Below are 14,638 nucleotides of genomic sequence, written 5' to 3' on the forward strand. Positions count from 1 at the left end.
GGCCTATCCCATACCTTACCTTTTCTCACTTTGTATTTTATTATTTCCATCCCTCTGGATAATTATTTGTTTAAAAAAAACTAAACTAATTTTTACAATTTCTGAACATTAATTTGCCTCTTATTGTACTGTACTTGTATATGGAATTAGCCTGTATGCCTCCTTCTTTTTTTCCTCTACATTAAGTAATGTACCTACTTGTTGTTTTGAACCTGCGTTTCACATTGTATGGACTTCTGTCCTCTCTGTATTAACCAGATTTGTCCTTGTATACACAACTGAAGTTATTTTATATTGTTTTGCGATTTATATTAGTGTGTTATGGAGCTTATCTCCCCGGGCCTCTACTGAAAATGGACATATATTCAGTTAGACTAGCCCGGTCAACAAATGTAAAATTTAAAAAAAAAAAAAAATATTTTGGTTCTCTTTAATTATCCAGAAATGTCATCGGTTAGCCATCCGACTAAAGTGATTCTAAAAAAAAAAATGCAAAGACCGAGACAGGCCGCTGAGGTCCAAAACTGCTGACGACGCTTCTCCTAAACCAGTTGCCGGTACTCAGTGAGGTGCTTTCGCAGCCCCTGATACCCACTACTTCTGATTCACAGGCCTCTACTGAGACCCCTTCTGAGTCCAGTATACCACGAGATGCTTCAATTATGGAACCGTAGATGTCTCTACCTTGGATGGGTCTGGAGCCGCTGTGCAGGCACCAGCTTCTGAGTGTGTATTCAGGCCTATGGACTTTCATATTAAACAGACGCCTCCTTCTTTACTTGGGCCTAAATCTCGATCTAGGTCTAAAAAAAACGACGCTCAGGCCTCTAGGCCTAAAAAACAAATAAGAATGGCTGAAGAAATAATAACTCTAATCAGGGGTAGCCACCCCCCCCCCCCCCTTCTAAGAGGCCTAGGACTGAAGTTGATTTTGAATCTTCTGATCAGGATTCTGTTTTTTCTGACTCTTCTGATGATCTGGATTTGCCCTTGCCGACTTATGAGGATTCTGATGCAGAGGACTCTATTCCCTCTGCTTCCCCCCTGAGATTTTTTTCTTTTGGGGAAACCTTACATACTCTAAGGGAGCATTTCCACTGGGAAAGCCAGGATTTTTCTGATCCAAAAAAGAGGCTTTGGGATTTCCTTCTCTTACCTCAGCATAGGCCTTTAGCTGTTCCTCTTGTACTAGACATTGTTGATATTGCTTTCTCTGAATCTAGTTTGGCCCCTGATTCCCTGCCTCCTGCTCCCAGAAAACCTGACAGATACTGCAGGGTCCCAGAGTCCCACAAGTTCCTTTTCAAAAATCTTGTTGCAGATCCAGAGACTGTTTCACAGGGGCCCAAGGGCATTAAGGCTTCTACTGCTAAAAATCCTACCCCTTCTGATAGAGACTCCAGGGCACTGGATAGATGGGATAAGCAGGTTTACACTTCTGCAACCTTGGCCATTAGTGCTTTAAACTACCAGTTTCAAAATATCAGCAACATGTTATTGGACTGCTTAAACAGAAAATGTTAATTCCTGACTGTACAGAAAATAAAGAATTACCAGATTTAATGCATTCTGCCGAACAAGTTGGAAAACATACTTTGCAATGTGGTTTTGATTCATTAGAGGCCTCTTGCAGGGCTGCTGTTACTGGGTCTGTCATGAGAAGGCATGCTTGGCTTAAGGAGCAATCTTTGCCTGATCATGTTAAAGCTAAATTGTTGGATGCTCCTTTAAATCAGGGCCGCCTGTTTTGACAACAAGGCTGAGGAAGTTCTTAAAAAGATGGAAGATAAAGCTAAATATATGCAAACTGTTAAAGATTTTTTACAAGTTCAGCCTCCTAGATTTAGTAGGCACTGGCCTTCTAAGAATTGGTCCTTTCCCGCCCCTTCCAGGTCTTCTCAAGCCAAACCCAGACAGCAACAAAACCCAGGTTTCAGTCCCAGGGCACTTGCAGAACTAAGCAGTGGGGGGCCTCCACTTCCAAGTCTGGGAATAATAAGATCCCCCTATGATAAACTGTCTGACTTCCTTTTAAAATTTCCAAGCACTTATCAACTGACTGCCCCTTTGGGAGGAAAGATTGCTCTTCATGCAAGGAATTGGGAACTCATTACCCAGGACAAATGGGTTTTAAATATAGTGTCCCAGGGATAAAGATTTCACTTCCACACGTTGCCAACACCAAGTGGGTGGCTGGACCTACCCCCAAATCAGTGGGCAGAGGCCCAAAAACAAGTACTTTCTCTCTTATGCATGGGGGTTATTCAACTGGTACCATAAGAGGAAAAGGGACAAGGTTTCCACTCGAGACTTTTCTTGGTACCCAGAAAAGACCATTCATGGCGTCCTATCCTGGACCTGTCTACTCTAAACACCTTTTTGGAGATTCCAAAATTCAAGATGCTGACTCTTCAATTACTTCCTATGCTAGGCAAATATGCCTGGTTGGCAACACTAGATTTTAAAAGAAGCATACCTGCACATCCCAGTCAGGGAATCTTGCAGATGATACCTACGCTTCAGACATGCACTATCAGTTCTCTGCACTGCCCTTTGTGAATACCCTGGGCGCAGTAGATAAGCCAAAGTGCCTAGCTCCAGTTATTGCATTTTGCAGGCAAAGAAATTATTCAAATATACCCATTCCTGGACGATTGTCTAATTCAGGCAGAAAGCCAGGACATACCTTTGAATCATTTCTTTATAAAAAGGGTTCTAACTTGTCTGGGGTACACCATAAACGAAAAGAAAATGCATCTGGTACCCTGTCAACAAATTATATTCCTGGGAGCAAGCTTGAATACAACGTCCCAGATGGCTTACCTCACACCAGAAAAGCAAATTCATTTGACAACCTACTTCAAACAAATGGCTACAAAAACCCTGCTATCTGCAAACAAATACTGCAAGCCTTGGGTTTCATGGCCTCCTGCATTCTTCTAATTCCATATGCAAGACTGTATATGAGGAAACTACAGTGGCATCTAAAAAGCCTATGGTGTCAACATGCTCAAGACCTAGAAACAATGATTCCTATCATAACTTGCCTACACCTGGAGTTCCTTTGGTGGGCAGAGGCCTGCCACCAAAACAGGAGACTACCTTTCACACCACCCCCTGCTGCCCAAACCCTAACAGATGAATCAGAATATGTATGGGTGGCTCACCTGGCAGGGAAGTGCATTCAGGGCAAATGGAACCAAAGTCAAATGCACCTGCATATCAATCAAAAAGAAATGTTAGCTGTACAGAATGCTCCGACAGCCTTCAAGGACCGCATTCTTCCAGGACAACTAATGGTAGACACGGACAGCACCACTGTTATGTGGTACATAAACAAGCAGGGGGGGTACAAATTCTTACCCCCCCTGCAGTCTAGCCATGGCTTTGTGGAACACAGCCCTGAGCTGCCAAGTGCACCTACAAGCTCAATTCCTGTCAGGAAAATTAAATACACTGGCAGACGAACTAAGCAGAAACCTCATGGACCCACACGAGTGGAAACTGGAACCAAAGATTTTCAACATGTTGACAAGCAAATGGGGGAGCCCAGATATAGACCTGTTTGCCTTTCCCCAGAACTACCAATTTTGCACAAGGACTCTCCACAAACAAGCCTGGAAAGTGAATGCTCTGTCCTTCTTCAGCACCTATCGGTCTATACCCCCCCCCCACCTCTGCTCTCCAACTGGTACCCCCTCCTGCGCAGTGTTACTTATCTCCATGGCACCTGCCTCAGACTCCTTCCCTGCTGTCTCAGCAGGAGCACCAAATTCTGCACCCTCAGCTTCCAACACTGAACCTTGCAGCCTGGCTAATTACTTAGTCTCTCCTTTACCATCCCTCAGCAAACCTGTCGAGGCAAGGAGGCCTAGTACTAGAAAATCTTATGCTGAAAAATGGAAAAGATTCTGTTCCTGGAACCAATCTCAAGGCATGAGCACAGCAGCACCCAATTTACCTCAGATTTTACAATACTTAACTGATGCTTCACAAGGGCCTGTCCTTTTCCTCCATTAAAATCCACGCCTCTGCCATTTCAGCTCATTATAACACAGAACCTCCCCTCTTTGCTCATCCACTGCTCAAGCAGTTCCTCAGAGGGGCCAAAAATTTGAGACCATCCAGGAGGGTTCCAACCCCAGCCTGGGACCTTAACTTTGTCTTGGAGAAACTCACTTTACCTCCTTTCGAACCAGCTGCTGCTGCAGACTTCAAATTTCTTTCTTGGAAAACGGCTTTCCTTTTAGCAATCACTTTACCTAGAAGGGTATCTGAATTACAGGCCCCTATGGCAGTGGAGCCTTTCATCATCTTTCATGCGGACAGGGTTTCCCTCAGAACCACTCCATCCTTCATGCCCAAGGTGGTATCCAGTGTGGCTCTTAATCAGTCCATTCATTTGCCAACCTTCTTTCCCAATGCACAGAATAAAGGGGAACGGATACTGCATTCCTTAGATGTGCACAGACAACTTAGATTCTACTTGGACAGGACTAAACCTCAAAGGAAATCTGAACTGCTGGTGGCATTTGCTGCAGGGGCTGAGGGGAAGGCTATTTCAAAGCAAACCATTTCTAAATTGATTAGCCATTGCATTCATTTCTGCTATAAGCACCATGGAAAACCTATCCCCCCAGGGGATCAGACCTCACTCCACCAGGGCTGCATCTACCTCTACAGCCTTTCTCACAGGTGTCCCTATCAGGGACATCCTAGAAGCTGCTACCTGGAGTTCTGTACATACTTTCACCAAGCATCATAATTTGCCAATTTTTTTTTCTAAATCCAGAGGTGGCTTTGCCACTGCAGTCTTGTATGGCCTTGTAGCGCGCCCTAATGCTATCTAAATTCCTCCTCCCAACCGTAGCTTTGGAAATCTACCCAAATGTAATGACTGCAACAGTGAAACACGAAGAACATAGTACAGTTGTGTACACTTGCTATAAATGTAGATGTGAGCGTGTATTCACTGTTGCAGTCCTGGTTACCCTCCCTCCAACCCCCTGACTTCTCTTGGCTATACCTCTACTTTCCTTTACTATGCTTTAAAAGTCTTTTTGGTGTATTTGCTTTTTTTTGGAGGCATATCTTTGTGGTTTTTGTTTAATTGCTTCCCATTTGGGGGTACCTGATATCTGGGGCAAGAAAAACTGATGTAATGGAGTCTGCTGCGTGTTTTATACCCCTGACGTCATTGAAGAAGGGACAGCAACCGACGCAGGACCCAAGACTTTGTTAATCAGGCTGCAAGCAGATAACCCAAATGTAATGACTGCAACAGTGAATACACTCTTAACATCTACATTTATGGTAAGTGTACACAACTGTACTTTGCAGAATCTTCCATTTGTTTTTTTCCCCTGTATCCTCTGGGTGTTCACTAGTTGTGTTTTCTTTTTGACCAGAATCTCGTCTGTCTCTCTCTCTCCCTCCTCTCTCTTGTCTCTCTGCCAAGTGTGTGTGTGCTCACTTGTACTCCTTTACATGCTGGTGTTTGCTCTCTCACTGTTTCTCATTCTCTTTTGCTTGTCCACTCACTCTTGGACTGTAGGAAACGAATGCTATCCAGTCTGGAGGACTGGCCCGCTTGCCTTTTTTGATTCCGGGTAACTATCTTTACCAGGCAGTATATCTTCTCAATCTGAGCTTTCCTAGGAGTTGCAGTAAATCTTGCAGATCCCTGTTTTTATCTGGACAGGTGTAGTTTTTATGGGTTGTTCCTTGTGTTTCATCAAAATGTTCCTTGTCCCATCAACAATTCTTCTAGAGAACTGTGCCTTTGGTCATTTTTTGGGTTTATGGTGTGATGTGCACCATTTGAATGTATGAATGTGATCAAAACACATTCCCCAAAGGTTTTCTGCCATGGGAATGCATTGTAGTTCAGTCTAACTGTTTGTTTATCATCTAATTGACAGAGTATACAACTGCATTCTTTATTGTGATTTGTTTCTGTGGTAATAGGCCTTGGACTATGACCTGTGGTTCACATTGTATGTAGTGGACAATTTTTTTCTTGGCAGGAGGTGTCCAATTTTCTGTCCTTCCCACAAATGATTACATTGAGGAACATTAAGTATATCAAAGGTGGGGTTTCCTTTGCTGTTTTTCCTCCTTCCAGTGCAGCAGCAGTTTTATGTACCTTTGAACAGATGGCCTCCCTTACATTTTCCACTTTACCTTTCATTTTTGTCTTCTCTGATTCAAGAATGTCATCTTAACATTCCTTTGGTATGACACAGCCATCTCTAAGGCCTGTGGTTCACATCCCATTTTCTCCACTGTTGTAGAAATGAGGGCTCCTCACCTGTTGTATGATATATGGTTCACTTTTTGAAAGCTACTCACAAGTCTCTTATGGGAGGAAGGATAATTGGCTGGGTTTTTCCTTTTGCTTTTAACAGTGTCACTTTCGTTCAACAAAAATCAGTAGTGCTTCTACGTTATCACTCCTCCGTACCTTTAAAGTCTTGGCTAGTCTGTCTTACAGTTTTCCTGCCTATTTTAAGTAAAAGCACAGGCTGTCTGGTATCTGTTTAGCTTTGTAAGAACTTTTATAAAAGCTTTTTCTAGTTTGCCACTTGTTGTAGCCATGGTTTATGTTTGGGGGTGTTTGAATCATTTTTAGTGGAAATACCAAACTGTTCTGCTGAACAAGCTGTTGAAAACCTGTTTCCTAGTTGCTGTTAGTTTTGCAAGACATATTTCAGAACGGATTACCTTTCCAGCCCTGAAACTGGGGGAAGGCTTGCTTTGAGCCAGTCTTGTATTTAGACTGTAACACATTTTAAACCCACCTGTTCAACTGTTAAGTTATCTTCCTAGTGAAATCCACCCTATGAGATTGCCTTTTTATCTGTCAGTGTTTGGTCCCAGCTGGATCTAATCCTTAGGAATGCCCTGTATGTATTGATAACTTCCAACTGCATCTAGTCTGCTAAAGTGCCTTGTATATATTATTGGTTGTACCCAGTCATGAGCCTTCTTGTACATCAACAGGTCAACTGTTTTCTGGAAAAGTCCAGTAGCCTTTTGTTCCTTTTATTGTGTGTGTGTGTGTGTGTCCAATCACTGCTCATGTAAATGGTTATTCACATCTGTTTTTATGACTTGCTGTGCAGACATTCTGGCTTGTCCTCAAGCATCCTGTCCCTGCTGCATTAGTTTCAGTTGCTTTCTTCAGAATCTCGTCTTCCAGGACTGTACCATGTGCTACCACCTGGAACAGGATAGTGAGCTCACTAGGAATAGTGTCTTGTGTGAATTCTGTTGTGTGAGTTTGTGAAAATGGGGTAGTTATGCAATGCACAATTGCATACCTTTTAGATCTGTGATGCAAACCTCTGGCACTAGGGTGAGGTATACCAACCTTTATCCTTTTGTTGGACTGCCAAATTCACTCCCCCACCCCAAAGTGTTAAGGATGTTGTGCTCATCTGCACTTTCATTGTCTGTCTACACTGTGCAAGAACTAGAGGTGATGGGTGCAGACTGAAGCAGCTTAGGGGAGAAGATTCAAATTCTTACTGCAGGAGTATCACAGGAAGAAGCCCTGTTAATGAAAGAATATTATCTGCATAGTGTTCCCTGGCCACATTTGAGGCAACTGTCCTATATAATACTAATAACGCTCACCTTTACATGTAGCTTAGAGATTGATCACTTGTAATGTGTTACTTTGTAGGTCCTTCTGGATATGTTTGTCACTGATGCACCTCATGAAAAGATTTTTCAAACTTTGGATCTATATTTTCCGGACTCTGCACCAAGGCATCCACTGGCAGTAAGTGATTCTTTTATATGAAACTCTGTTTACACTGATCTACTTTAGGAGCTTAGTGTAGTATGGTAATTTCTGTTTGCTGAAACTGTAGGAGTGTTTTTGCTTGAATTAAGAGTTTGATGGCTGTTTTGCATATCTGCATCTAATGTGGGTTTTGAACATCCTTTCCTATAGTTGGTAACTTGTCAGTCTGTCTAAAAATGTAAAAGTCCAGAGGAGTGCTGGCTTCCATATTTATTTCCAGCAACTTGATTTTTCATGAAAAAGAAACTTGAAATGGGTCATCTGAGGAGTAGGAATATGTCATCTGTGGCATAAGAATTGGCTTTTGGCTTGCTGACCTATTATAGGAGATTATCTACAAACGTACACACAGTGTAACTCTTGATGGTAACCAGGAGCCTAGCTTCATTACCACAGTATGGGGAGGTGGAGCACTGAACACGTATACCACCATACAGAGGGGGTGTACCATGTCTGTATACTTGACTTACCAGGTAAAGCAGATCCATGATGGCACAGTGAAACTAGCACACTGGCAATAGATGTACAAGTGTGACTATTCACTGTAACAGAAAAGCAATTGGAAAAGAATGACTATATCCTCTATTTGATTATATTGGCAACATCAACTCAGAATTACAGTAAATGCCAGTAGAAAGAAAAAGGTTACTGCCCCCCAACATTCTACTGCTGGAAGAAAAAAATTTACACTGCTGTAATGATGGTACATGCTTTTATTGCCGTTTGATGTATATCATCCAGTTTATAGCATTAGCAGACATCGCAAAGATGATATGCAGCCACTTTAGGTGGCTGATAATTTTGATTATTTGCTAGAGTGAAAAGCATCTAGCTATTCCATACCCTCACTAATTTTAGTAGTTTTTCTAACACTTGCTACTACATAGCCCCCCTTCCCAACATGTGTGAAAACTTCATGTTAGCGTTAATGGAAATGTCCAGTAGTTTAGATTTTTCATAACTTGTTTGCAAACAGTTTGGTGCCTTCTGTTGAGGTACGATGATTTGACTGTGGATATGGTCAGTATTGTCAGGTTGCAGAGCCCACTTTGCTCCCTAATGTACAATTTTCATTCCTTTGGTTTTAGCCTTAATACTTGAAATTGCTTGGAATAAGAGAGTAATGTATTGTTGAATGCTTCACTTAACCCATCTTGTGTTTGTTGTTTTGGACTGACATCCCTTGCTAGCATAGGCACTCCAAACCCACAAGTAACATGATCCCTTTTGCATTATTACAGGAAATGGGGAATATTTTGTATTTTTCATAACACTTTGCAAACTGGAATGACTCTGGCTTTGTATTTCCCACCATGGTGGATTTACAATTCATATTTACAAATCCTGTCAATTTGTAAATACCCTATGACTGACTGCAGCTATAGGCCTATTGATCTTAACATTATTTTTAAAGCCTTGGAATGTTTTGTTGCTGAACTATTGACAAATGGGTAACCTCTAAACTCTTGATCCTAACCAGATGTCCTTCAAGGATGCATCTGCAGTCCTTACAAATGGGTTGTCCTGTCGTCAGGCAGCCCTTCGGTCGGCCGGATTCCAAAGTCTGGGTCTGGCCTCGGCTGGTGTCGCACTTCACCCGACGTCATAGCTGCAGTTATTCGGGTATAAAGGCATCAGCCGACGCCATTTTCCTCAGTCTTTCTTGCCGCGTGGCGCCCGAAGCAGAAGCTGTTCGCAAGTGCCGGTCGGTCAGAACCAGAGAATACTTCTACTACTACCGAAGACTTCTAAAAAGCTAAGTACCCCGTTGGGGACTCTTTCTTGCCTCAGCCGATGTCAGAAAAAGTGAATAACTGTTTAACTTGTGAAACAAATACCTCATAACGATTTTCAGTCTTACTGCTTACCTCGTTTAGGCCCAGACCACGGCGGGGCAGGTTGTCTAGCCTGCGCTTCTTTTAACCGACGGACGGCTTAGGCGTCGGTCGAATTGCTGAGCAGTTTTTCGGCTCTGATTTTGCTTATATTATGCCGTCGGATCCTCCGACTTCACAAATATCCAAAAAACGCAAGGAAAAGGACCGACACTCGCGGTCCGCGGTTTCGGCCGAAACCGCGGTTGAGACAACCGCGAGTGTCTCTGTTTCAGCTGAAACCGAGCAAGTGGTTCTTCCTTCAGCCGAAAGCTTACCTTATACCGAGGCCTCTTCCAACCTGGTGGAATCGGCTTCTGAAATCCAACCTGCAGTTGTAGTTTCTCAGGAATTATCTGACACTATTCCCTTGGATATTTCAACCCCTGCACGTGGAGCTGCTAGGCCTCCTGCAGCCATGTCTATTAAGGCCTTTGCCAGGGCTAAAGCTACTAAATCTGTGCCTGTTAAGACCCCCTCTCACAGGCCTAGCTCCAGTTCCCAAATGCTTACTTAAGCAGAGGATCTGACTTCTTTAATCCGGGGATCCCATCCTCTCCCAGACGGGGCCTCTCACCCACCTCCAGAGAAGAGGCCTAGAGCAGAGTCCCCTGAGCCAGTTTCCACAGATGATTCCTCTGATGATTCAGATAATACAGACCCTCCAGAGGCTCCTTTTTCCCCTTATGAAGACTCTGATGCTGAAGAGTCCATCCCTTCTGCCTCTCCACCTGAGGAATTTTCCTTTGGGGAAACCTTGCATGCTATGAGAGAACAATTTCAGTGGCAGGGCCAAGATTTTTCAGACTCCAGAAAAAGGCTTAGAACCTTTTTGCATTTACCACAACATAGGCCTTTAGCTATACCTCCAGTTCTGTCTGTTGTAGATGATGCATTTAATGATGCTTGTACTGCTCCTGATTCATTACCTCCGGCCCCTGCTAAGCCCGATAGGTTCTACAGGGTCCCGGACACACATCACCATTTATACAAGGCTCCTTTTGCAGATCCCGAGACTATCTCCCAGGGGCCTAAGGCTGTAACATCTACCTCTACCAAAAATCCCCTCCCCTGTGAAAGGGAATCCAGGTCCTTAGAGAGATGGGGTAAAAAAGTTTACACTTCTGCTACTCTGTCAGCTAGGGCCTTGAACTGTCAATTTCATATGATCCAGTATCAAGAATTTGTTAGACCAGTTAACCAAAAAACTGTCCTCTGAACCTTTAGACAAGAAATATGTTCAGGAAATGGTACATAACATTCAGCAAGTTAGTAACCATTCTTTAAAATGCGGCTATGATGCACTGGAGGCTTCCTTTAGATCAGCCATGACTGGCACAGTTATCAGAAGGCATGCATGGTTAAAAGAGCAGGCCTTACCGGACCATGTCAAATCAAAACTATTAGATGCTCCCATGGACAAGGTCAATTTGTTTGGCTCTCATGCACAACAGGTGCTGAAGATGGAAGAGAAGGCAAAATCGGTCCAAACAGTGAAAGACTTCTTACAGGTCCAACCTCCAAGGTTTAGCAGGAATTGGCCTTCCAAGAATTGGTCCTTTCCAGACTCCTCCAAAGCACAGAGGCGCAGGAATAGGCGTTCAAGAGGCAGAAACCAATCCAGAGGTGCCTACAGGGGACGCCAGTGGCAGGGTAACAACCAGCGAGGCACAGACACAGCCACCACCACCACTACTACAGGACAATCACAGTGACTTGGCTCTGGCACCGCCTACCAGGGAACAACTAGAAGCACCCTTAGGCGGGAAGCTAGCTTTATTTACAAAACTGGCATTACATCACAAGGGACAAGTGGATTTTGCAGACAATAGACCAAGGTTACAGGTTTCATTTCCATACTCTACCAGGAAAGAGAGGAATGCCAAACCTACCTCCAAATCAAAAGGCAGAAACTCTGCAACAAGTAAATCAATTATTAAAGATGAGAGCTGTGGAAAAGGTACCACATATAGAGCAAGGAAAGGGCTTTTACTCCAGACTCTTCCTAGTACCAAGGAAAGAAGGCAAATGGAGACCTATTCTCGATCTGTCCGCTTTAAACACATTCCTCATTGTTCCAAAATTCAAAATGCTGACCCTACAGCAGCTTCTTCCCATGCTGGGCAAGGAGTCTTGGCTGGTAACTCTAGATCTCAAGGAGGCATACCTGCACGTCCCCATACGACCAAATTGCAGAAGATACCTCAGATTTCTTGCAGGATCAGAGCATTATCAATTCTCAGCATTGCCCTTTGGCTTATCTACTGTGCCCAGAGTGTTCACAAAATGCCTAGCATCAGTAATGGCTCATTGCAGGCTTCAGGGGATCCAAATCTACCCTTACCTGGACGACTGCCTAATACAAGCGGACAACAAAAACAAGCTAGCAGACTTACAAAGGGTCATTTACCTGCTACAAGCCCTGGGATACACAGTCAATTTAAAAAAGTCAAAATTGATACCATCCCAGAGAATAACCTTTTTGGGTGCAGAGTTGGACACATCAAAGCAAATGGCATTCCTAACAGTAGAAAAACAGGAGCAGCTACCTCTCTATTTCTTGGCATTAACAAAGCCGAACCATCTGACAGCAAGAAAAGTACTGCAAGCCTTGGGCTTCATGGCATCCTGCATAATATTGGTTCCTCATGCCAGACTGCATATGAGAAAACTATAGTGGTACCCAAGGAATTTATGGTCTCAACACAAGCACAGCTTAGAAACCCAAATTCCAATTATTCCATGCCTGAAGCAAGAATTCCTATGGTGGGCTCAGGCTTGTCAATCAAACACAGGATTGCCCTTCCACAATACTCAACCAAGCCAAACCATCACGACGGATGCCTCAGACCTCTGTTGGGGGGCACACATGCTGGACAAGTGCATACAAGGCTTATGGACTCAAGACCAGCTGCACCTACACATAAATCTAAAGGAAATGCTGGCAGTAAAACTGGCAATTCAGGTATTCAGACCATTTCTCCAACAAGGTCTATTGATAAGGACAGACAACAGCACAGTTATGTGGTACATCAACAAGCAGGGAGGCACACATTCGTATCCTCTTTGCCGGATGGCACTGGACCTCTGGAATGTGGCCCTGAGCTACAACATTCAGTTAAAAGCAATTTTTGTACCAGGAAAAGAAAACATTCTAGCAGACACATATTAAGCAGGACTACCACGGATGCCCACGAATGGATGCTGCATCCGGACATCTTCAAAACCATTACAAGAAAATGGGGGCTTCCAGAAATAGACTTATTTGCATCCCCACTCAATCACCAGCTAAAGAAATTCTGCACAAGGACGTACCACCCACTTGCTTGGAAGGTGGACTCCCTATCCTTCAGTTGGAAAAACCTGACAGCATATGCATTCCCACCGCTCCCTTTGATGCACAAGGTGCTATTGAAGATCAAAGAGGACCGTCCATGGATCATTCTGATAGCTCCAGACTGGCCAAGGCAACATTGGTACCCATTACTGAGGAGCATGTCTCAGGAACAAATATGGCCACTACCCCTGGTTCCCTTGCTGTTAACACAGAACAACTACAACAATCTGCATCCAAACCTGAAAAATCTGCAGCTGACTGCCTGGAACATTGCACAAGACCAATTAACCTTAATTTATCCCAAAGGGTTAAAGACATTATCCTTGAGGCTCGCAGACCCTCAACAAGAAAAAATTATTCAGTGAAATGGAAAAGATATCTCATTTGGAGTACTGCAAAAGGAGAAGATGTGTCACTGGTAAACATAGCCAACATCCTGGAATACTTGGCAGAGCTCTTCCACACAGGCCTGTCCTATTCCTCCATCAAGATTCATGCATCAGCTATTTCAGCAAAATACGACTTGGATCCTCCTGTCTTCTCACATCCTCTGCTCAGACAGTTTCTGAGAGGAATTAAAAATGTAAAGCCTCCTAGGAAGCCACCATTACCAGCATAGGACTTGAACTTTGTGCTAGAAAAATTGACACTTCCTCCTTTCGAACCAGCAGCAACAGCAGAACTACAATACTTATCATGGAAGACTGCCTTCCTGCTGGCAATCACTTCAGCAAGAAGGGTATCTGAACTTCAGGCATTAATGGCAGTACAACCCTTCCTGATCTTCCATCAAGACAGAGTGTCCATGAGAACAAATTCTTCCTTTATGCCTAAGGTGGTCTCCAGAGTTTCTTTGAATCAGGCTATCCACCTACCTACATTCTTCCCCAACCCACAGAACAGGGGAGAAAGACTGCTGCATACCTTGGATGTACATAGACAATTACGCTACTACCTGGACAGGACCAAGGGCAATAGAAAAACTGACCAGCTACTGGTAGCATATGCAATAGGAAGGGAAGGAAAAGCAATTTCAAAACAGACAATCTCCAAGTGGATAGGAAATTGCCTTAGATTTTGTTACTCCTACCATGGAAAGAAAACTCCAGAGAACATTAGGCCTCACTCTCTACAAGGGCTACAGCCACTACCACAGCCTTCTTATGAGGAGTGGCTACCAAGGACATTTTAGAGGCTGCCACTTGGAGCTCCGTGCATACATTTGCCAAGCATTATAATTTACCTTTATACTCTAGATCCCGAGCAGGTTTTGCCACTGCTGTTTTGCAAGGGATCCTAACTACACCATAACTTTATTTTTCCACCTCCCCCAGTTTGGCTATGGTATTCTACCCATTTGTAAGGACTGCAGATGCATCCTTGAAGGACATAGTACAGTTTTGTACCTACCATAAATGTAGATGTCTGATAGGAATGCATCTGCAGTCAGATACCACCGCCTTCCCCTCTGTGGTGCTCCTAGGGTATTTGCCCATCTTATAGCTAGCTGGGGGAATCTATTATGGTGTATTTGTTTGTATATATGTACATACATGCTTATTTTTTGTGTTTGCTCTCTACTATTTGGAATCATTGACATTTATCCAAATTTAGCCT

The 14,638-nt window shown here is 43.6% G+C and overlaps 1 protein-coding gene across 3 annotated transcripts in view; it reads left to right on the top strand.

Annotated features, from left to right (window-relative positions):
- The window catches only part of TINF2 (TERF1 interacting nuclear factor 2), a 767,662-nt gene that overhangs the window by 70,935 nt on the left and 682,089 nt on the right, over positions 1–14,638 (top strand). For all 3 annotated transcript variants that reach the window (XM_044058404.1, XM_044058402.1, XM_044058403.1), the window contains exon 3: positions 7,688–7,786. In XM_044058404.1, coding sequence (XP_043914339.1) covers positions 7,688–7,786 — 99 coding nt within the window. The remainder of the gene's footprint in view (positions 1–7,687; positions 7,787–14,638) is intronic.

This window comes from Protopterus annectens, chromosome 16.part0, assembly GCF_019279795.1.
Source record: "Protopterus annectens isolate FY-2018-M chromosome 16.part0, PAN1.0, whole genome shotgun sequence".
Taxonomy (NCBI): Eukaryota; Metazoa; Chordata; order Ceratodontiformes; family Protopteridae; genus Protopterus; species Protopterus annectens.